The following is a 21253-nucleotide window of genomic DNA, read 5'->3' on the forward strand; positions in this document are numbered from 1 at the left end:
AGCGGTGGTAGAAGTGTTCACCACATCCAATGCAGCCACCAGAGTTGCCGGAAACGTTTAACGGAATTAAGGCCAGTCCTAATCCTTGTGTACACTCCTCATCTTCCCTTTCTTTATTGTTGAGTTTGTGCTCATCTGAATGCTTAAACAATCGTTGATAGTTTGAGGTTTTTGTTTGGCTCGGCACCTTGACCGGTTAGAATGTATTTGAAGATGGCGAATCACGATCTGGCACGTCGAGTTGAAAGTCAGCACTCTCCTCATTCTAAAGCTGGAAGAACAGTATATGTATTAGTGTGTTATAGATAGTCTGGAGGATAGGGATCAAGACCCAATTGGTTTCTTCGCTCAGAGAAATATGCATGCTTAAGAGCACATATACACTCGGAGACATTTACAAATCTCCCTCCAGGGAGCTGACAAATGATTTCCAATACTGTTGCATAAAACAGAACCTCGGGGTTCATTTGATGTCCATACTATTTGCCCTCAATCAAGGAAAAAGTTCTCCGCCTGTACATACATGTATCGATCACATTGACGGTAGCTCTAACAAAGGATTCCGGAGCCAGGCGGCCGAAAGCAGGGGTTAAGCAACCGAACCATTCAACTGTCAGATCGCCTTACCCGCCCGACCCAAACCGTATTGTCCGAGTATCCACTTTCTACAGCAGCGAGATGTGTTGGTTGCTTTAAACCCAAGAGAATCCTTCCAGTATTGGTAATCTGCTCGGCGCTCGGACTCGCTAAGAATACCGACTTGTCCATCTTGTCTACATCAATTCATGCCCTCTAAAACATCAATCATTGGGATAGTGTAAGGGGAAGGGAGAATAGTATATATTCGCATAGGTTTCGTTGGGTTTTGCTATAACTTCAATCAAGCAGGGCCGCCGCAACCACTCACTATTACTCGTCAGCTTACCCATCCCTCAATAAATTGACTTTATCCCTAAAATTTACACACAATGCCCGAGCATGTGCTAGTAATTGGAGCCACTGGCAACATTGGTGTAGCTGCCGTCAAGGCTGCCCTGAACTCTGGGCGTCAGGTCTTGGCTATCGTTCGTAACCAAGCCTCGGCTGAGAAGCTCTATAAGCACGTCGGGTCATCTGAGGGCATTCAAGTTATTGAGGCAGACGTCACGTCTGACACGGGAGTTAAAAGTGTTGTTGACCAGGTCAAGGCCGGTAAACTACCAGCCTTCCAACATGTGTACACATGCGGTTAGTTATTCTCCTTTTGCTATGTAATATGGAATTTCCGGTTTGCTAATACCAGTTGTCTCGTTTAGTTGGTGGTGAATACACCAATGTTCCTCTAAAAAGCATTACTACTGAGAGGCTCCGTAAAAACATGAACATGTCCTTAGAGGCCAACTTCTGTGAGATCCCCAATTCATTTTGCTCCAAGGTCTATCTTCTAATGTACTTGAAACCACAGTTGCGTACCGAGACACCATCGAGTATTTACAGGAACAAAACCACCCTGACAGCACATGGACCATCTGCACGGGCTCACAGGGCGACATGGCCATCTTTGCACTGCCAGCCATAACACAGGGCCCTTTATTCTCGATGGCTACGGCAGCTGCTCGAGAGAATGAGAAAACTAATGTGCGCGTGAACGAGGTGTACCTGATGTTCCGAGTCGAAGTTGATGAAGATGCTGCACAGCATGGGGTCACCAGCAGCTCCGAGTTTGCTGCCGTCTATGAGGGTATCCTTTCTAACCCTGAGATTCGCAGCTCGCGTGTACGTGTTGCTTCTCCGGCTGATATCAAGGACCTCAAGTGGGCCAAGAAATATTAAGACGGTTGATGCACTTTCCATTGGAAGAGTCAATGGCATGTTGTGTTGGGCGGTTGGACAGACAGTTGAGAGAAGTATCACAATTTTCTATACGCTCTAAAGCACCCATGCACCTAGCTAAAGTATCTATCTGAAATAATGTTGAGTTATGATGTATCGTATACAGGAGGTCAATCCCCCCGTGTTAATCCATATCGTAGATTGTGAAGTGGCCCAATTCTCCGTTTACTCATATGGTCGTATTTGTTCATCAGTCCATTCCCAAAACGCCTTGGATGTCCCCAGACCACCATTGCTCTCTTCTTCGGAAGCCTTTTTCAGATCGCTTCGTATAGTCAAAAATCGTCCCCATGGCCCAACTGTGACTGTCAGCTTGTGTAACCATGTTAAAAAAAGGACGAATCAACTTACCCCAATCACCACTACGGTCCATTGTGACAGCTGGCGATAACCCAGCGAACAACTCCGTATAAGCACCATATTTGGGCGGATGCAAGACGAACGTCTTGAGGAACTTTGCAGCAACCGCTCCTTGGGTTCTCCATAGCTCTGAATCGAGATTCCCTGGGTTCAAGGCAATGCTTACAACGCCTTGGTTTTTGAATCGTTTCGCCATCTCAACGGCATGCAGGTAATTGCCAGCTTTGCTGAGAGCATAGCTTGTAAAATCACTCATCTCTACCCGCTTGCCAATCGTTTTCATGTCGACACCTCCTTTGGGGACGGCCGGTGTCTCAGCGGCGGATGAAGCAACCCATACTACACGTACGGTTCCGGGTTTCTCTGACTTGGCTGTCTCAACGAGGATAGGTGATAGAAGTTTGGTGAAGAAATAGGTGCCGATATTATTCACTCCCAGCTGAAGCTCGTAGCCTTGCTTTGTAACCGATCCTTTGCCTGGATTCATAACGCCAGCATTGTTGAAAAGAACATGCAACTTGGATTCCCTGTCGAGAAACTTCTGGGCCGAGGCCGGAATGGTGGTCAAATCTGCCAGGTCGAGGCTTAAGAATGCTAGTCTACCACTAGACTGCGGTGTAGATGTTTCAATTTCATTTATGGCGGCTAGGGCCCTTTCTTCCGAGCGGGCAGCGATGTATACGCTGGCGTTTTTGGCGTAGAGGATTTTGGCGAGTTCTTTGCCAACACCCGTGTTGGCGCCGGTTATAAGGTACACCTACAATGGTGAGCATGAGACTATGCCTTGAATGTGAAAAAGTTTACCTTTCCATGGAGGTCTGATAGCTCAGTTTCGACAAAGGATGGCTTTGGTGGGTAGACCTGCGATACTTGGTCGATCAAGTGGTCAAACATTGTGCTGTGCTTGCTTGTGTCGTTTGATGAAATTGGTTGGCAATGTAGAATGGACTGTGAATGATATTGAAAGTCGGGATTGATGTGAAAAGAGTTCTCTTATTTATATGAGTTGGCGGTCATGAGGCTGAATATAAGTCGTCATACATACATTATAGCATGCAGAGTGAAAACATAGCCAAAAGGGGCCATATAGTGGCGAACGCGCATAGTAAACGCGCCAATGGTCCGACGTCATTAGTTCAGCCTGCGCTTGACGGTATTGAATCCTGCCTCGGGTTGTGGGTTTCGGCTCATGCAATACCCTTGTCGCGATCGCGCCACATATCGCAAGCGAATGCGAGTGTAGCCACACTAGACTATCTGCAACTCGGCGATGCCGCTAATCGTAACAAGTACTCCGAATGCCGAATATATATGCTCTGTGACCTCTTCGGACCCGGGCGTCGGGTAGTTAAGAATTCCAGGGGACCGGAGACGGGAGGTTGAGAGTTTTTGATATCGTGTTTCTTTGTGTCTTTGCGAACAATGGATCGTAAGGAATTGTCGAGACTGAGCGCAAAGGGTTAACAAACGGCATTGTCCGGCTCCGATAGTCCCATGCCTTATTTGTTCGAATGCAACTCGGAGAAATTGCACAACGGCTCTTCTGTGGATCGCATGTGTTTCTGGGAAGAGTAAACACGTACAAATTTGCCAGAATTTGACCTCATCGTTCACAAGCCGCAGTCTCTCAACAGCATCTGCCGCATTCAAGGTCTCTATTGCAGGTTCAGCAGCCTAAAAATAAGCCAATACGAGTGATAGGTGGAAAATTCGAGACGAGGCATGCCATCTGATGACGACAAAGGCAGGTTCAAGTTATCAGCAGCTGGCAGTGATTAGTTATTTGCAACTGACTGGACCTTTCTGGCCAGCTGCTCGGCTCTCGCAAAGCCACTCGACAGCACCTTGACAAACGCATCACCCTTTCAACTATAGCTATGGCACAATGGAATTTCAGCATAATTACCACACAGCGGCAACTCTCATGAATGATATTAATATGCTGTTTTATCGATAGCTCTCAAGAGCTCCTAGATGCAGCTACAAGTGTTCTCTGTCAAAAGGCTTCAAATCACTGCCTCCCTCCCTATCCCTCCCTAGTCATGGTATATGCCCCTTAGCTGACCTTTATCTTCGCTTCTACCACGTGTAGTATTCATTCCGTATTTCGAATTCATCTGCATCTGGCTGTTGCTGGCAAGGAATGCAAGGCCCGCTGCTCTGCAAAATCGGCTCTGCCCGCTCAGTCGATGTCCAGAGGTAGAATTGCGTGTCCTCGAATTTATCGGCCGTCCTATCCTTTGCGCATCGGGGACACTCAAAGTACCAGCCGAGAATAGTAAAGACTTTCTTTTGCTTCTCCCGAGACAGTTGCCGCTCAGTCAATTCCTCCTCGACAATGTCCACGATCTCTGCAAATGGAACGCCCTCCTCTGAACTGAATCTGAGCGATCTGATCGTGTCAAAAAGAGTATAATCCCGGCCATCATCCCAAAAGATTGGGCTGTCGAGGACGCTGAGAACGTCTCTATCTATGCGTCTTCTGACCAGTCGGGCACGGATAGCTTGTCCCTCTGATGTCGTCGGTTCAGGCATTTTAAAGAGGTTTTGGTGGTCTTTGTGCTGCTAGAGAATTGCTTTATATGCTCGAAGAATGATATCTGAGGTCTTTGAATGCCACTCTACCATCGACTGTCGACGTCCATATTCCATGGTTAAATAGTTCTCCAAGGAGCTGTTGCTTTCGATTCACACATGGGCATTTTGCAATGTCCCTCAGGCAGAAATGCTCTGAATTGGAATCTCAGCTTCGTTGCCACATGCCGTGTTACGATTCACACGCGCCGTTCTGTCGTTCTTCAAGCAAAAGCACCCTGACTTAGCATCTGGGGTTGTTACCACATGTCGTGTCACGATACACAAAGAGCATACTGAGGCCAGAAAGGTATTGGCCGATGCAGAAAAAAACACCGAACTTGTCAGTAGCCTCAGAGAGTGGAGAGAAGATATCTTGATTCAAGTTAGCTTTTGCTGTTCAAAAGAAAACCATGAAAGACGGAGGATATTCTCTTTCTTTGTTAAAAGCACCGAGATAAATGCAGTCTTTGTTGTAGGCCTAGCTAAGGATAGTAAATAGGACGTCCATTCAACCACCTCTTTGACTTGATCACTCCTCTTTGTGATCCAGATCTCTGAGATACATGCCATAGTATGTGTCTGTGTCACAATGGTGCCACCTTTATTTGGCGTATCTACGCTCTTCGAGTGAATTGCTGAGTACCTCGTAAAGAGTCAGTCGATCTCTTAGAGTCAATCATGCGAGCTCTCTTTTAGGCTGACACATGTGAAGACAGATGTCTGCTCTTCTAACAGTGGCAAACATCAGCATCATCTCGTAAGAACCACAAAAAAATTGCATGGATCAGAGTCGGTATTATGCTAGAGACTAGGCCAGCTTGATTCAATAATTACACGTGCAACAAATGCCTATGCGCACTTGCGCCCGTCGTAGTCTTCAATAAGATTGTATGTTGGTTAATAATGGCAATCAAAGCAGGCGTTAATGACCATTCCCAATATCGCAATGTCAATTTGAGATGATACTATCTCCTAAACATGCCAAACTAACTAAAAGACAATTGCTGGCTCGTCCTCCATCGACCTAATCCACGTATCCGTACTTCATTATGGCCAGCACCGCAGAAAACGAGGGGACATATCCCTAAACACTCAAAAAAGAAGTCCAGCTCTCCTGGCAGCCAAGTGAGCTTGGTCAACCCAAGTAGCACACTGGCAGATGTTGTTGACATATTGAGCGGTGGGAGCGCCAATAGCGCCGCAAATATCCGCCAGCATATCCAAGTCTTCGAGTCTAACGCTGCCAAGGGGGTATTTGGAGACAAAGGTAGACAGTGCCTCTGGTCCATGACCAACATAGTACTGTCTTTCAAACATCATGCCAGGCTTTCCAACTGCGCAGCGGACGTGGAGGAGTTGTCCGGTGTTGTTGTCGATGACAATGTAGATGGCAAAGTGCCTGCTGCCGCTTGCGGGGCACACTTCGACATTGTAGACTCGGCAGATTTGGGAGTCCATCGCGTCGAATGGGGAGAGTGGAATACTTTTCTTTGGAGAGCGACCGCGTGTGGTAAACTAGAGAGTTGCAAATGCTAGGGGCAAAAGGTAAGCTTTGGTTCCCACAGGGTAGAGAGAAGGAGGAAGAAGCAGAGGAATTCATACTGGTTTTTGCGAATAAAGGCAGCAGAAATCGTGAATCTCGTCGATTCTTCTCTCTACAGTGGGTGAAAGTCGAAAAGATGGCTGGAGACAAGAGACCAGAGCAGACAAAGGCGCTGGGGATTGGCTGATGTAATAAAGATTGCAGGGACCGAAGGATTCTCTCGAGAGAGGTTTGTTCAAGAACGTGCAGAGTGAACGATTTGCAGGTATCCGGGAGAGAAACCCAAAGGCAAGATGGAGAAGGAGCATGGGGGCTTTATCATTGCCTGACAGGTGCACCAAATCAGCAGGACCGGCACGTCCAAGGCCCGAGGGAGCTGTGAATGGGGAGCTGTGAGTGAAATCACCTCCTTCCTGAGATCAACTGCTATCAGCTGTCCACCGCTCGCTTCTTGGCGCAAGTTTGACGCGGGGAGTGTCGAACGCTTTAGGGGTGGGCACGCACTAAATCGAGAGTCCTCTCTGATACTGAGGTGAATTGATCTCGACCCAGACCAAAAATGCTTCACGCATCTATTCTTAGTCAAGTAAGACAGTGTGGTGTATCTATGATACATATATAAGGCAGCATTGAAACCCTTACTCGGCGTCATAGTGTCTCTCGCGCAATTCCCACGTGGACCGCGAAACAAGGTCGTGCAAATAATGTATCTACGCACTTCAACATTGACGGTTTCTTGGGAAACTAATCCTGGTAGAGGTATCAAAATCTACCGGAGGGTTCCGAATTGAAACAATTCTGTCTCTAATCACGCTAGAAAGAAGGGCGTGCCAGTAACAGATCTACGGATGCAAACGCGGGGGATTTGCAACCAGCCGGGAAGTCTTGGCACAAGACCCGTCTGACTCTGAATAATCTTTGAACAACAAAAGATGTCTGTCTTCTCCTTTGGGATGTTCTCTCCAGGTCATTGGCAGCAATACCAGGCAGTGACACTGGTGGTTGGCGGAATCTCGGGCCGAAGAGCCAACAAAGAGCTTAATTTTAGTTTACAGACACATGTGTGACATGATTTCCTGTATTTGCATCTCTGATGCGAATCACTGAGGCTGTATAGTCATTTCTTTCCCGCTGTACAAGCGAGGTCCAGCCTTTACCGGCTCAAATCTTCACATGATAACTTTGACTTTGGTCCGACTACATCCTGGTAGGCTTCGACACTCGGCACTTCTTCCCCATTGTCTCAGCCCATCGGTATAATCTGACAGTATATCGACAACACTTTGGTTAGTATCTCAAGAGTTGACTGATCTAGGGGCTACCCTGAGATTTCGGTGGATGCGCAAACCCTGTTATCCGTTGATGTAAGGGAGTGGCTATTCAGTATCCAAAATTTGCTATCTAGCACTCCGTGTCCTAGACTGAAAGCCGGTGTTAATATAATACTGGACACTATAGGACTATAGGTACGTAGCGGTCGATAGAAGCAAGATACGGCAGCAGCAGATACTCAAGGAACAGTGTATCTACTACTAGTAAAATGGAAATAAAAGACTTTCATCGTATCCCATTCCGATGCTTCAACTCCGAGTGGGCTAAATAGTAGCCAGCCTAGGGGAGTGAATAGCTACTCCTTAATTTGAGGATCAATATACCTCATGAATTGGCGGCTGTAGAGCAAGCAAATCCCTTTAGTTTTACAAAAAGCCAACGATTCGTGTATGTGTTGGCGCATGGTAAAGAAGCTGCAAGTCACAACTCCACCAGCTTTTCCTGGAATGGAATGTCTCACTGAACAATACAGCAATCTCGCGATTAGCTCAAAGCGAACAGCGACGACCAACTACGGCGAGCATTGTTTCACTATATTCCTTTTTTTTTCCATTTTGGTCTCTGTTCTCTTTGTTTTAATCCGCGGCTAGCCGTGCTACCAGAAGGGCGAGATCAGAGTAGGAGGCAGCCTTTTGGTGAAAGAGAACGAGCAGAGTAACCGCAGAGAGCATAAATATTCACATCAGAAGCAAAATGGAACGCTGAGCCAAGATATCCTGATCAAATCCACGTAGTCGTTTGTCTTAGTACTACGACTGCTCTATGAACATGCGGAAAAGAAAGAAAAAATGATTCAGCATTTTCTGTGGAGCAAGAAAAAATGATCGTCAACAGGGGATTAGATTGATAGAGGAGAGTATTTCACCAACGATTTCATGTACCAAATACAATTACGAGCACATTGCTAGTACAATAATAGATACAAAAGCCATAGCCTAATTAATACTAATCTCAGCCAAGAAATAGCTCATATTGTTGGATCAATGAACAGAAACTTTTTTCTCGTGATGCTGCCGCTACGGAGAATCTTTGCCGTGACGCATGGGCAGCAAAATTAGTCCAGCTAGATGTTAGTGGAGGAGAAGACAGTACCTCGTCTCGGACCATAAGCAGGGGCAAAAGTCAAGTACCCCCAGAGCTGGACAAAACATTTCCTGGCTGAGCAGCGGCCGATTGCCGGTCCGAAAATTTTCACCCCACCAAGGCTTGACTGATAGATAAGAGAGGGGCAGAATTTCATCACAACTTTTGCTCTGCTTGGGGTGCATCGTCTCCTCCGGTTTAAAAGCAAAAAGCTCTATTTTGTCTTATGGCATTGAGTTGTTCTGCTCACTAAGCAGAAATCGTCAATATGCCGTACGAGGTTCTTGTTGGAGGCTCGTGCTACACGCCTTCTGATGCCCAGAAGCTGCGCGAGCTCATCAACAAGTCCAGCCCCTCCAAGGTCAAGGACATCCAGGGCCAATGGATCTACTATGTGAACCTGCAGGTGTCGTCTCACGATACTCTGGAGCAGGTTGAGGAGCTACTGCAGGACGTTCGCGGCTGGGGGCTTGGTTCCGAGGGTCCCGGAAACGCCCTGACGATATACGCAACGCCTCGCTACATCTCGCCATGGAGCTCCAAGGCCACCAGCATTGCCCACGTCTGTGGCCTGAGGGAGCGAGTCTTGCGCATTGAGCGAGGCCGTCGCATCTCTATCCAGTTTGAGGAGCCCTTGTCCGAGGGCCAGGATGCCACGTTCCGCGATGTGCTCTACGACCGCATGACGGAGCTGTGGACTGCTGAGCCGCCGTCTTTGGTGCAGATGTTCGAGTCCAAGGCACCTTCTTCTCTGGTTGCTGTCGACATTTTCGCGGATAAGGAGGATCCTCTTCGAATCCTCAGGGAGTACAATGTCAAGAAGGGCCTCAGTCTTGACGAATCCGAGATGCAATACCTTGTTGACGTGTTCACCAAACTTGGACGACCTCCCCATGATGTGGAGCTCTTCATGTTTGCTCAGGTCAACTCAGAGTATGAGTGTATCCTTGTTTAACTCTCGAGTGGGATGCTCACATTTGTATCCAGACACTGCCGACACAAGGTCTTCAACTCGGCGTGGACCATTGATGGCGTCCCTCAGGACAAGAGTCTTTTTGAGATGATCAAGACGACCCACAAGACCACGCCTGACTTTACTGTCTCAGCTTACAGCGATAACGCGGCGGTCCTTGAAGGCGACAACGCCAATGTTTGGGCTCCTGATTACTCTACTGGCTCCTGGAAGCTCACTCCAGAAGTCGTCCACATTCTCACCAAGGTTGAGGTAAGGCTGCTGACTGTCGATTGACTCTTTTAGCCTGTTGGTTTCTGACTCAGTTTAACAGACTCACAACCACCCCACTGCCATCTCGTAGGTTTTCCAAACAGAGTTTCCTATTTGCAAGGGGATAGATTTGCATCCTCTGCCTGTCATCTTTGATTCCAGCACGTGGGAGAAATATGACATCCATCTTGATTTTATGATGTTTCATGATTAAGAAAACTGACTCTGTTGCCACTAGGCCCTTCCCCGGCGCAGCTACCGGTTCAGGTGGAGAGATTCGAGATGAAGGTGCTGTTGGACGAGGTTCTACGACAAAGGCTGGCTTGAGCGGCTTCTGGGTTTCTGACCTGCTCATCCCCGACAACCACGCTCCTTGGGAGAGTGACATTGGCCGACCTCGCCACTACGCTAGCAGTCTCGACATTATGCTTGAGGCACCTATTGGCAGTGCCCGCTTCAACAACGAGTTCGGACGTCCGGCTCTTGCAGGTGTCTTCAGAACTCTCCTGACACCCGAGGAATCCCAGGAAGACTCCGACGTCTCAAGCGTTGCCAACTGGCGCGGCTACCACAAGCCTATTATGATTGCTGGTGGTCTCGGATCTGTGCGACCCCAGCACGCCCTCAAAGAAGAGCGATATGTCCAGGAAGGCGCCCACGTTATTGTCCTCGGAGGCCCTGCGATGCTCATCGGTCTCGGCGGCGGTGCTGCCTCCAGCAGTGCCGGTGGAGAGCAAAGCGCTGATCTCGACTTTGACAGTGTTCAGCGCGGTAATCCTGAGGTATGCTTCAGCTTCACTGTATGATTTTTCAATTGCTTGGCATCGAGCTAATCATACCACAGATGGAACGACGCGCTCAAATGGTCATCAACACTTGCACTGCCTTGGGTGAACACAACCCGATTGCTATGATTCACGATGTTGGTGCTGGTGGATTGTCCAACGCCCTGCCCGAGTGTAAGTATTTGAACATCAATTACACGTTTAATGCAGCTCTAACCTTCACTAGTGGTCAAGGATGCTGGATTTGGAGGAAACTTTGAACTTCGCCAGGTGGAAAGCATGGACCGAAGCATGAGCCCATTGGAGATTTGGTGCAACGAAGCCCAAGAGCGATACGTTCTCCTGATCAACGCCGACAGCATGAACCGTTTCACAAGCATCTGCCGCAGAGAACGATGCGGATTTTCAGACGTCGGAACCGTTATTTCCAAGAACGAGCACGGAGCTACCAGCCTGATCCTCACAGACAGAGAGTCCAAGGAGTACCCCAGGCCCATCGATCTCCCCATGGACGCCCTTTTCCCTCCCAAGCGCTTGCTTCAGCGGGATGTTGCTTCCAAGAAGCCCACTCTGCTCCCATTCAACGCGTTTTCCAGCCTCCAGAAGGCATATGGAGAACTCAGCGGTGCCGAACTTTTCAAGAAGGCCGTTGAGCGTGTTTTCTTGATGCCATCAGTTGGTTCCAAGTCATTCTTGATTACCATTGGCGATCGAAGCGTCGGTGGTCTCACCGTGCGTGATCAGATGGTTGGACCATGGCAGACACCGGTTGCCGACGTTGCGGTGACAGCTACGTCGTTCCATATCGGTACCAAGCAGAAGACGGGTGAGGCCATGGCTATGGGTGAGAAACCTACTCTCGCCATGATTGACCCAGCAGCCTCTGCCAGAATGGCCATCGCCGAAAGTTTGATGAACATCGGTGCCGCTGATGTCACAGAAGATCTGCGTCGCGTCAAGCTCTCTGCCAACTGGATGGCCGCCGTGAACCACGCTGGTGAGGGAGCAGCATTGTATGAAGCCGTCCGAGCGGCCATGGAGATGTGCACCAGGCTCCGAGTCAGTATCCCCGTCGGCAAGGACTCGACATCGATGAAGGCATCATGGAAGAATGAGGAGGATTCAAAGAACGTCACGGCACCAGTTTCCGTCGTCATTTCTGCCTTCTCGGCAGTTCGTGATATTCGCAGCACTTGGACTCCCCAGCTCCGTCGCGTGGAGGACGTGGGCGAGACTAGTCTCATGTTCGTCGACCTTGCAGAGGGACGAAGAGCCATGGGCGGTTCCGCACTCGCTCAGTCTCTTGGTGCCGTTGGCGACAAGGCACCCGACATGAAGAACTTTGACCTCATCACAGACTACTTTGATGCCTTGTCTCAGCTTCACCGAAGCGGCGTTGTCCTGGCTTACCACGACAGATCTGACGGTGGTCTCATCACCACCGTTGCTGAGATGATGTTCGCTGGCCGCTGTGGCGTTGACATGATGCTGGATGGCATCTCCAAGTCGGGCAAGCCGGAAGATATCGTTGACGCCATGTTCAACGAAGAGCTTGGCGCTGTGTTCCAGATCCGCACCGAGGATGAGATCAACTTCAAGCGATGCTTCGCTACCTGCGGACCTCCACCCGGCCTGATTCGCAAGTTTGGTGTTGTCCGATCGACTTCCAAGCAGAGCCTGAACATTCGCCACGCAGGCATGACCTTTGCCACCCTGGACCGTACCGAGATGCAGCAGTGGTGGTCCAAGACGTCGTACGAGATGCAAAAGATCAGAGACAACTCTGCCTGTGCCGAGTCCGAGTTTGGCACCATTTCCGACTCTGCGGACCCGGGCATCACCTATAAGCTGTCATATTCACCTGCTGAAAACATTCTCCCCATCACCTCGTCCATCACTGGCTTCTTTGGAAGAATCCCCCGTGTTGCCATTCTCAGAGAACAGGGTGTCAACGGCCACGCCGAACTGGCCTACGCCTTCAAGGCTGCCGGCTTCGAGCCCATCGATGTCCACATGACAGATGTCCTAGACGGACGCTCTCTCGCCGACTTCACCGGTCTGGCATGCCCCGGAGGCTTCTCGTACGGTGACGTGCTCGGCGCCGGCCAGGGCTGGGCCAAGTCGATCCTCATGCACGACAACACGCGCAGAGAATTCGCCGCCTTCTTCAAGCGCCCCGACACCTTTGCCCTGGGCGTGTGCAACGGCTGCCAGATGCTCACCCGCATCAAGGAGCTCATCCCCGGCGCCCAGGACTGGCCCAACTTTGTCGACAACACCAGCCAGCAGTTCGAGGCCCGCTACAGCATGGTCAAGGTGCAGGTCGACAAGTCCAAGCCCTCCGTCTTCTTCCACGGCATGAACGGCTCCGAGCTCCCCATCGTCGTGTCCCACGGCGAGGGCCGCGCAAAGTTTGGATCGCCAAACTCTCTGCAGACGCTCACCGAGTCCGGCATGGTGCCGCTGCGATATGTTGATAACCGGGGTAACGTCACGGAGCAGTATCCGTATAACCCCAACGGCAGCCCGATGGGTGTCGCCGGTGTGGCGAGTCCCGATGGCCGTGTTGTTGCCATGATGCCGCATCCTGAACGAACCATTATGGCTGACATTACGAGCTACGCTCCTCCTGAGGATATCGAGGAATGGGGCGAATTCGGTCCCTGGTTGAGAATGTTCCGCAGCGCCCGCAGATGGGTCGGCTAGAATGCTGCGTATAAGGAAATAGTTTTTGTGTGTCTTGCAATCTTCCTTTTTTTTTTTTTTTTTTGTAAAAAAGATAACCTTAGAAAATATCCAACATTTGAGGGAGGCGCAGGGTGGGTTGATTGATTGATTCCGGCTGGTATATGGGATAGGCTATTTCCATATGAAATAAGATTGAACCAAACATGAACAACAATGATTTAAACCGTGAATACAAACCAATGTTTCTTTCGTTTTCTGTCTTACAGTGTAAAGCTACTACTTATACAAAATTTCATACTCTTTACTCTCTCCACCACCACCAATCTTTCAGTTAAAAACAGCTTATATGGGTATTTCCTGCCATGCTTCTTACCATTCATAACTCCAGAATCATTCTACAATAACATTTCTTCTTCCCCTTCAGAATGCTGGCCCCTCCCACGTATCTCGCCACAGCCTGACATACCACGACTGTTTATGCGGAAACGAAATCTGTCTCTCCTTGCCAAAGCCTGCCTCATCCAAATGCCGCAGCATCCTAATCCAGCATTAGTTAGCGGCAAAACCAAAATATTTCCATGAAATGTGAAATATAATCCAACTTACCTCTCGTTATCAACCCGCGGCTCCAGACACACGCTCATGGTCCGGTTATCAGCTATAAAGCACCAATGCACAAGACTCGTCAACCACTGCGGCACCCGACCCCTCGCCCACTCCTCCCCAACAAAAACATGTATCCCACGATCAAAGTCCCCCGCAACATTCGCCAAGTGCCGGCCGAGAATATCTTCCTTCACCCAGTAAATCTCAAAGTAGCCAAAGGGAATACCATCCCACGAGGCAATGACGGGGAACGAGTGCCTTAGCTTAAGCACACCCTCTAAAAACCCAGGCTTGTATTCGCCCCAGAATTCGCTTACGCGGGGCTTCGCCATCCACATCTTCAGAAGCTCAATGTCCGTCATGCCTGTCAAGTGTGCGTGCTCCTGGGAATTGTTACTGCTTCCCACGGGGCCCAGATACGGCACTGGCTTGGTTGACGTGGAAGCAACGCGGAATGACAGGTATTTGCCAACACTAGGGACGTAGCGTGAGTAAAAGATCTCGCCCATCCTATGAGGCTTCGGTCGCACGGGATGTCGAACGCCGTCTGAGAAGGTGTACTGCAGCGGAGGAGGAGGAAAGTACGTCGGGAGATGCGAGGTCGAGTAAAAGGGCCCAATTGGAACGGCAGGGGTCTGAGGAACGCTGGTCGGCATAGGCCCGCCCGGCAGGTCGCTATCGAGACGAGTGAGGCCGTCAATGGACAGATAGTGGGTGAAGGAGGACTCGCCTCGCACGGGAGAGCTCGGACGACTATTCACAGGCGATCCAGGGACGGACGAGTTGGCCTTTTGAGTCGGCTGCAGCGTAAAGAGGAACAGGTGGCCGGGGATCTGCCAGAACATGCGTCTCGAGACATACATGTGCGCCCACTCGTCGCCGCTGTCGTCGAGGCCGATGCCGCATGAAGTATCGCCAGCAGCAATTAAGCCCATGCGCTCTAGCTTGGGAATCAAGTTACGCCCACGGAGCACGCCCTCCCGCTTGATGTTGATCCTCCACTCGCCATTGGGCTTCGCATTGTCCGGTGTATCCTTCGCCGCTTCGGTGTGCAGCTGTGGGAGAGGCTGCGGCTGGTGAAAGTACCAGTACAGCGTCACCCACATCATCATGGCAATCTGCCTCGTTGGACTCGCAGCAGGCTTGAAGTCGGAGTTGGACGGGTTCGAGATGGACGAGATGAAGAGGGTGTCGTTTTGCAGCGTCGGGCGAATAAATGGATGTACTCGAGTCTTAGGCGAGGGCGGCCGTGAGGGATCCGAGGCAGGCAGATCTTCTGCGTCGTTGTCGGCGGCGAATGGTGATTCTACTTCTTCTTCGGTGTGTAGGACGACGTTCCAGCCGATGGGGAAGGCATTGGGGTGCATGTTCATCTCGTGGCTCTTGAAGCCCAGGCCAGCGAAGACGGGCGTGACGGTGAAGGTCTGGCCATCCGGCAGATGCAGCAGCTGCGGCGCCATGATGGAATTGAATAGCTCGAGTCGATGAGTTACAAAGATGCAATGGAGAAGAAGAAGAAGAAGCTCAAATTATAAAAAAAAAAAAAGATGGGCTATCGTAGCATGCAGGGGTTTGATATCACCGACGATATACGAGCAAGGCATGTGGAGTAAAGTAGAGTAGCAAGAGCAAAAAGCAAGCGGGGGCGGGGTAGAAAGCAGATAAAAGTTGAAGCTCCAACTGTAATATGAGCTGAGCTGAAGCTACAGCGGGCCTAGAGCTGCCCCGGATTTATATCATGGGGTCATGCGCGTGTAAGTTTTGGAGAAGGTTTTGCCACAGTGCGACTCGACATCACCGGCATAAATCAAACAAACAATAGCCAGCAAAAACAATAAACAATCATCACGTGCTTTGTCTCTCTTTTCTTCTATGGAATGTTTCAAGAACAAAAAAAGTTTGATCCTCCCTGCTCGTCCCATCCCGTAGCTGAGAACAGAACAAAGCAACGGCGAATCCGTCATGGCCTGACCAAGACAAGATCCTACACGCCAATTTTCTTACCAATAGTGCCACGGTCTATCCTCACTAATACGAGTGACAGCTCATTGTGGCAACGCTAACAAAAATAATCTCCAGCTATTGAACGGTAGGGCGAGGCGGCTCGGTTCAGCGGATCGCATCGCCGATGATCTGACCCGAACGATATCGACGATGTCAGCCTTTTGAGCCTGTTTTCCATATGTTAGTGGACAAGCACATGCATATTGTGTTCGTTATGGAATTATGAATTTTCAGCTCATGAACTGTTCAATTCGACTGCTTGTATCATCTGTTCGCCTGCTCTTACTACGCCTCATCCGACAATCAAACACATACTTCGACGCTACCGGCGCCATGATCAATGCTAACAATACAATACAATGCTGTGATACATCCATTCCTCATCAAATCATTCCTTCTTATGCGCATCCTGCTCCTCTTTGCCCTTCTTCTCCATCTGCACCCCTTCATCGGCCTCTTCATCGGTCTCCTCGTCAATATTCTCCTTCTTCTGCTTGCCATTCTTCTCCTTTTCTAAAATCTTCTTGACGCTTTGTCCCCCAAGATCCTTCATCTCGTCCCAGTCAACATCATATTCTGTGGCCACCGCCTTAATCTCTCGCCGAAGAGCATTGGCCTCGTGCAGCAGGTGCTCCCACTTCTGCGGATCGAATCCTCGCTCCTGGTACAGCGCGTGCTGCCGTCTCGAGACCGTCACATTCATCGCCGCCTTGTAGCTCAGATCTCGACTGATGAAGAGGAACCACAGGTATCCGCCCATGATGGTCGCCAGCCCGGCCAAGTACGTGATGGGCTCTACTAGATCCCATCCAAAATCCGTATGAAAAGTCACATAGTAGACGACGCCCCACCAACCAGCCAGAGCAGCAAAACCTCCCTGTGCCAGACGATGAGCTCCCTTGTGTGCTAAAAGATCGCACTCAGATTTGATCTTGGCCATTTGATCGATACTCCTCGACATCCGCCGCAGCTGCAGTCTCATGTAATGAGTCCGATCCTTGAAGCTGGGCACAGCTACCCGCAGCTCCTTGCTGAATCCCTCAATGTTAATGGCAAACTCTCGCCCGCGAGCTGCATCTCGGATGAAATCTCCCACTTCGGTGCTGCCACTCCATCGGACCCAGTTTGCCTCGTTGTCCTTTGCAGGACCCTCGCGGCCTAGGCCAGAATACGACGCCACGTTGCTTTTGCCGGTGTCTTCCCCCGATCGTCCTGGAGATTCTTCGTGGTCGGCTTCAGCACGAAAGATGATGTCGGGCAGCCTTTCGCGACCATTGACCTGCAATGGAGGGATCTCGGCCTGTATAAGTCGCTCGAGGTAGGATAGCGGCTGCTGGGGGTGTACCAGAAGCGCTAGAGGTTCTATCCGTTTACCGTTGTCTTTGTGGCTTCCGTCTTCGGACTCGTTTATAGTATCTTGATCGGGGTGGAATGGCATGGGTAAAATGAGTTTCAGTAAGCGGGTTGGTGTCGTAAGCAGTCGTCCTACAGTTTCGACATGTTAGCTCCAAGTCAGCAAAGCTTCATGTTAACATCAGCGTACCCTTTGAATTGTCTCCTCTGGAGGGATCTGGCGATGTCTCCTTGTATTGCTTGCTCCCACTCAACCGATGCCAGGGTCTATCGTCTGCCTGCTTCTGCAATCTATGGCGCTCGGTGTCATGGTGTTCCAACTCGTCGCTCTTCTCGTGTAGCCGCTTCGCCTTTTCCGTTGCTTCGTCCTCACGGACACTCTGAGACGCCGTAAAATGTCTCACCGGAAGTTGAAATCTGCACTGATGGCCTGTCTGCCTGAGCAACTGCAGTGATCTCTGTCTTTGTCCCCCGGAAACTAGCGGCAGGGCGCGGAACACGGCTCTCGCGCCGGTACATGAAGCCAACATTGTGCTACCGAACGCGCATTTGTCTTACGCGGGAACTTAGCTTTCCAATTGACAAAGTATCGAAAAGGTTTCTTTTATCTGGGGGATTTTGCATTGCACTGCATTGTAGTCATTAAATGATGATGGACGAAACTTGCTTCCATAGCCATGACGTCACGAGATGATTGCGACGATCATTTGTGGTGCGCTTCCATAAAGCAGCGGCCAATCGAGTCTTAGTCTTGCGCCTAAAGCTCAGCTGGACTTCAACCGTTAGCTTCAGGCACCTTCAACGACTGGTCTGTTGGAAGCTTTGGAGTTGCCCTGCCGATCGCAACGTCCAAGCCATTGTTTACTTTCAGATATGAGTCAACGTGCGAAACTCAATCAAGCCAGAGAGCTTTATCTTATAAACAACAAACTCAATCGAATAATTCAGCTTCTATCTAAGCCGAGTACCAAGCCATGAGCTCGTCTAGAGATGAACGAGCCAAGGCGGCCAAGCTGTTTCTCAACAAAAAGCTGCCATCCATATTAAAGTCCAATGCAAGAGCGAGAAAAGGCGTCGAAAGCGTCCAATTGATTGTAGATCCACCTCGAATAGTCCCAAAGGAGGCCATTGCTCCAGCAGCAGCAACTACAAGCCCAGAGTCTACCAAACAAACAGACGGCAATGACTTAGCTCCAACATCTCAGAAACCTCTCTCCACCCCTTTATCTCCCAATTCCATACGAATCTGGCCCGTCGATACTCTCGAAGCTGCTTCAAGGCTATCTAAATCCAGTCCATCCCGAATTGCCGTCCTCAACATGGCCTCTCCCCTCCGTCCCGGCGGCGGTGTCCTAACCGGGGCCACATCACAAGAAGAATGGCTTTGCTCAAGAACTACGCTATATCCATCTCTCCACGAAGAATTCTACCGCCTCCCCGAAGTAGGCGCCATATACACTCCCGATGTCCTCGTCTGCAAGACGTGGGACACGGAGCCCTCTGATCTCAAACCAGCGGATCAGTTCTTGATCGATGTCATCACAGCAGCCATGCTACGCCTTCCAGAGGTTGAGACGAATCAACAGGGAGAGCTTAAGTATTCGGAGCAAAAAGACAGAGATATGGTTTTAGCCAAGATGCGTTGCGTAATGCGTATATTGCGGTCTCGTCATATCGAACGCGTTGTTCTGGGGGCTTGGGGCTGTGGCGCATATGGAAACCCCGTCGACGAGATTGCCCGATCATGGAAGAGGGTGTTACTGGGACCCCAGGCCAAGAGATCCGAGCGAGTCGAAGTTTATGATGATATGGAGGTGGTTTTCGCTATCAAGGACCACAACATGGCTCGTAGGTTTACAACTGCCTTTGGGGCTGGGGCCATGTTGGAGGAGAGTGGTGGTGATGGCGTCGATTAGGACGAGTTATCTGGTCTGTTGATATGGCAACACGTTTGACTTCATGAATGTGCTCAATACTGATGTTTCTATACATTTCTCTTCTCTGTATATCCTTCGTTGTGCGTCCATGTGGCTTTCAAGGCGTCGATATCTCCCCTATACAGACTTTAGCCATGCTTTGAGAAACAAATCCACTGCTGTATATGCTTTTGTAAACAACTACTTAATGCTTCCCTTCCCCCCAGTCCCTCCCATCTTTTCTTTCTTTCCCATCTACATCTTCTTCCAGTCAGTCAGTCTAGCACACATAGCTTCTTACCAGCTTCTTACCACCCAATTCTACTTTATACTTCATATCACTTGCTACATCCTTCTCTTATACACACACACACACATACACACATACGCCCCTTACTACTTCTATATTCTATCCTATTGTTGTATTAAAGCAAACACACTCTCTAATCTCATACCGGGTTATCTTTTTACCCAATTGCTCTTATATCCTCTATTCTATTCATTCACCCTTCGACCCACTATTATACACCCACTATCACACACCAACCGACATCATGTCTTCCGTCTTTTACAACATGGATATGGATCTCCCAGTCACCGGAAATATTGACATGATCATGGACAGCCGGGACATTCTCGCCCCATTTGACCATTTGGCAGAGGAGTCTGATTCGGAAATGTTTCTGGGAGACGACAACAAAGAGAACGAGGAGGTCAACGAGGATACTCCCAAGTCTCAACCCCGTCCTAGCAAACGGGCCACCCGCCAGCCACTCTCGACATCAACAAAGTATCGTCTGGGGCCACGCAGAAAATTGACCGAAGAAGATCTCGACTTTGAGATATACAGAGACGAGACAGCTCATGACCACCCCCAATGGAGAAGAGAATACTACGGCAGCAACCTCCCTGCCCTTGGCGAAATCCACAACGGCGTCAAGTTCCAATACGCCGCAACCACTCTGTCCGCCGCCACCACCGCATCCTCATCGCGCAAGCACTCGAAGCCGGGGACGAGCAGATGGCCGAATACGTGTGGAACATTGCCCAGGAAGAGCCCACCAATCTTGAGCGTCTGGCCGCCGCCTATGTCTGGGACGTGGACTGCGATGCTCTGGATACCTGGCTCTGGGTCCAAGACAAGGGCTACGATCGCAACTGGACCGAGCACCAGAAGGAAAGATTCGTCGAGTTCCTACAGTGGATGAAGCCACTCATGGAGATAGCCATGGTCGTTGCCGCTGTCGACCGCGAAGAGGCAGAACATATCGACGAGTGGAACAATCAACTCATACGGGGGCAATTTGACAGCCTCGGCCTCCACAACCTTGACATCACAAAGAGTACCCTGGCGCAAGTCACCTTTGTGCCCGTCGGAGAAGACGAGAACATCCTCCACCGGGCTGACTTTACGGAGGAGGATCAGGCTTGCATAGATGAGCAGTGGAACGGGCCTGGACGTTGGGCTCCTGGGGAAGAGGCGGTGCCTCCATTGGAGAAAATCCCTTCTCCGGCGGAGACTGAGTGGGAATCTTCTGAGGAGGAATCCGAAGAGGAGAGTGACGAGGAAGACGAGGAGGAGGAAGAGCCCTATGAGATTGAGCCGGGGTTTGAGGGGGATGATTTGATTGCCTTTTGAGGCCATTGGCGATGATAGACTGTTATGAATTATGACATTTGGAACAACATTTGGCAGCGATACCCGATTGATTTGGGAGTTATTTGGTGTTTATATGGGATTTGATACCACATTGGTTTAAAGATACCCTAGCGTTGATTTTGTCCCAATAGAATTGTCTTTTAAATATTATTTCTTCATCTGTGACAATTATTGTATGCTTTGGTAAATCTGCAACCAAGCGACTAGATGTTGCGGAGTCTTTGAGTGATCTGTGTGCTGGCAGTCGTG

The 21253-nt window shown here is 49.8% G+C and overlaps 9 protein-coding genes across 9 annotated transcripts; 4 read left to right on the forward strand and 5 right to left on the reverse strand.

The window, feature by feature from the left end:
• Positions 1-904: 904 nt before the first annotated feature.
• On the forward strand, positions 905-1812 carry M431DRAFT_119041 (hypothetical protein; the record flags this gene model as incomplete). Its single annotated transcript, XM_024912054.1, has 3 exons — positions 905-1227; positions 1296-1385; positions 1445-1812. Exons 1-3 carry the CDS (start codon positions 969-971, stop codon positions 1810-1812), a joined length of 717 nt encoding a protein of 238 aa, XP_024773006.1. The 5' UTR covers positions 905-968.
• A 225-nt stretch (positions 1813-2037) lies between these two features.
• Positions 2038-3126, reverse strand: M431DRAFT_88957 (hypothetical protein; the record flags this gene model as incomplete). The annotated part of the gene is made up of 3 exons (XM_024923965.1): positions 2038-2171; positions 2224-2989; positions 3037-3126. 3 exons carry the CDS (start codon positions 3124-3126, stop codon positions 2038-2040), a joined length of 990 nt encoding a protein of 329 aa, XP_024773007.1.
• Positions 3127-4311: 1185 nt separating this feature from the next.
• On the reverse strand, positions 4312-4767 carry M431DRAFT_483485 (hypothetical protein; the record flags this gene model as incomplete). Its single annotated transcript, XM_024916123.1, has 1 exon — positions 4312-4767. The coding sequence occupies one exon, from the start codon at positions 4765-4767 to the stop codon at positions 4312-4314; it is 456 nt and encodes a 151-aa protein (XP_024773008.1).
• A 1134-nt stretch (positions 4768-5901) lies between these two features.
• On the reverse strand, positions 5902-6246 carry M431DRAFT_47415 (hypothetical protein; the record flags this gene model as incomplete). Its single annotated transcript, XM_024915456.1, has 1 exon — positions 5902-6246. A coding segment is annotated over one exon (345 nt), but the record flags the coding sequence as incomplete, so codon positions are not given.
• Positions 6247-8934: 2688 nt separating this feature from the next.
• On the forward strand, positions 8935-13547 carry M431DRAFT_119049 (hypothetical protein). Its single transcript, XM_024912055.1, has 6 exons — positions 8935-9700; positions 9755-9992; positions 10054-10079; positions 10231-10774; positions 10837-10951; positions 11004-13547. Exons 1-6 carry the CDS (start codon positions 9036-9038, stop codon positions 13481-13483), a joined length of 4068 nt encoding a protein of 1355 aa, XP_024773010.1. The 5' UTR covers positions 8935-9035; the 3' UTR covers positions 13484-13547.
• Positions 13548-13551: 4 nt separating this feature from the next.
• On the reverse strand, positions 13552-15824 carry M431DRAFT_146362 (hypothetical protein). Its single transcript, XM_024912737.1, has 2 exons — positions 14072-15824; positions 13552-14003 (listed from the first exon to the last, which is right to left on the reverse strand). The coding sequence occupies exons 1-2, from the start codon at positions 15529-15531 to the stop codon at positions 13886-13888; spliced, it is 1578 nt and encodes a 525-aa protein (XP_024773011.1). The 5' UTR covers positions 15532-15824; the 3' UTR covers positions 13552-13885.
• A 467-nt stretch (positions 15825-16291) lies between these two features.
• On the reverse strand, positions 16292-18070 carry M431DRAFT_119054 (hypothetical protein). Its single transcript, XM_024912056.1, has 2 exons — positions 17619-18070; positions 16292-17560 (listed from the first exon to the last, which is right to left on the reverse strand). The coding sequence occupies exons 1-2, from the start codon at positions 17956-17958 to the stop codon at positions 16464-16466; spliced, it is 1437 nt and encodes a 478-aa protein (XP_024773012.1). The 5' UTR covers positions 17959-18070; the 3' UTR covers positions 16292-16463.
• A 140-nt stretch (positions 18071-18210) lies between these two features.
• M431DRAFT_509613 (hypothetical protein) lies at positions 18211-19521 on the forward strand. Its single transcript, XM_024919328.1, has one exon. The coding sequence runs from the start codon at positions 18403-18405 to the stop codon at positions 19342-19344; it is 942 nt and encodes a 313-aa protein (XP_024773013.1). The 5' UTR covers positions 18211-18402; the 3' UTR covers positions 19345-19521.
• A 377-nt stretch (positions 19522-19898) lies between these two features.
• M431DRAFT_521497 (hypothetical protein) lies at positions 19899-21128 on the forward strand (the record flags this gene model as incomplete). Its single annotated transcript, XM_024920469.1, has 2 exons — positions 19899-20279; positions 20366-21128. The coding sequence occupies 2 exons, from the start codon at positions 19899-19901 to the stop codon at positions 20981-20983; spliced, it is 999 nt and encodes a 332-aa protein (XP_024773014.1). The 3' UTR covers positions 20984-21128.
• Between the last annotated feature and the right edge of the window lie 125 nt (positions 21129-21253).

This window comes from Trichoderma harzianum (genome assembly GCF_003025095.1).
Source record: "Trichoderma harzianum CBS 226.95 unplaced genomic scaffold M431scaffold_8, whole genome shotgun sequence".
In the NCBI taxonomy this organism is placed as follows: domain Eukaryota; kingdom Fungi; phylum Ascomycota; class Sordariomycetes; order Hypocreales; family Hypocreaceae; genus Trichoderma; species Trichoderma harzianum.

Bases quoted from the DNA above. Each gene is read 5' to 3' on its own strand.
- M431DRAFT_119049 (XM_024912055.1), top strand. From the start codon at position 9,036: ATGCCGTACGAGGTTCTTGTTGGAGGCTCGTGCTACACGCCTTCTGAT. The intron at 9,701-9,754 runs GTATGAGTGTAT...ATTTGTATCCAG, and splicing joins TTTGCTCAGGTCAACTCAGA to ACACTGCCGACACAAGGTCT. The intron at 10,775-10,836 runs GTATGCTTCAGC...ATCATACCACAG, and splicing joins TTCAGCGCGGTAATCCTGAG to ATGGAACGACGCGCTCAAAT.
- M431DRAFT_146362 (XM_024912737.1), bottom strand. From the start codon at position 15,531: ATGGCGCCGCAGCTGCTGCATCTGCCGGATGGCCAGACCTTCACCGTC. The intron at 14,004-14,071 runs GTAAGTTGGATT...ATGCTGGATTAG, and splicing joins CCGCGGGTTGATAACGAGAG to GATGCTGCGGCATTTGGATG.
- M431DRAFT_119054 (XM_024912056.1), bottom strand. From the start codon at position 17,958: ATGTTGGCTTCATGTACCGGCGCGAGAGCCGTGTTCCGCGCCCTGCCG. The intron at 17,561-17,618 runs GTACGCTGATGT...TCGAAACTGTAG, and splicing joins CAGAGGAGACAATTCAAAGG to GACGACTGCTTACGACACCA.
- M431DRAFT_509613 (XM_024919328.1), top strand. From the start codon at position 18,403: ATGAGCTCGTCTAGAGATGAACGAGCCAAGGCGGCCAAGCTGTTTCTC.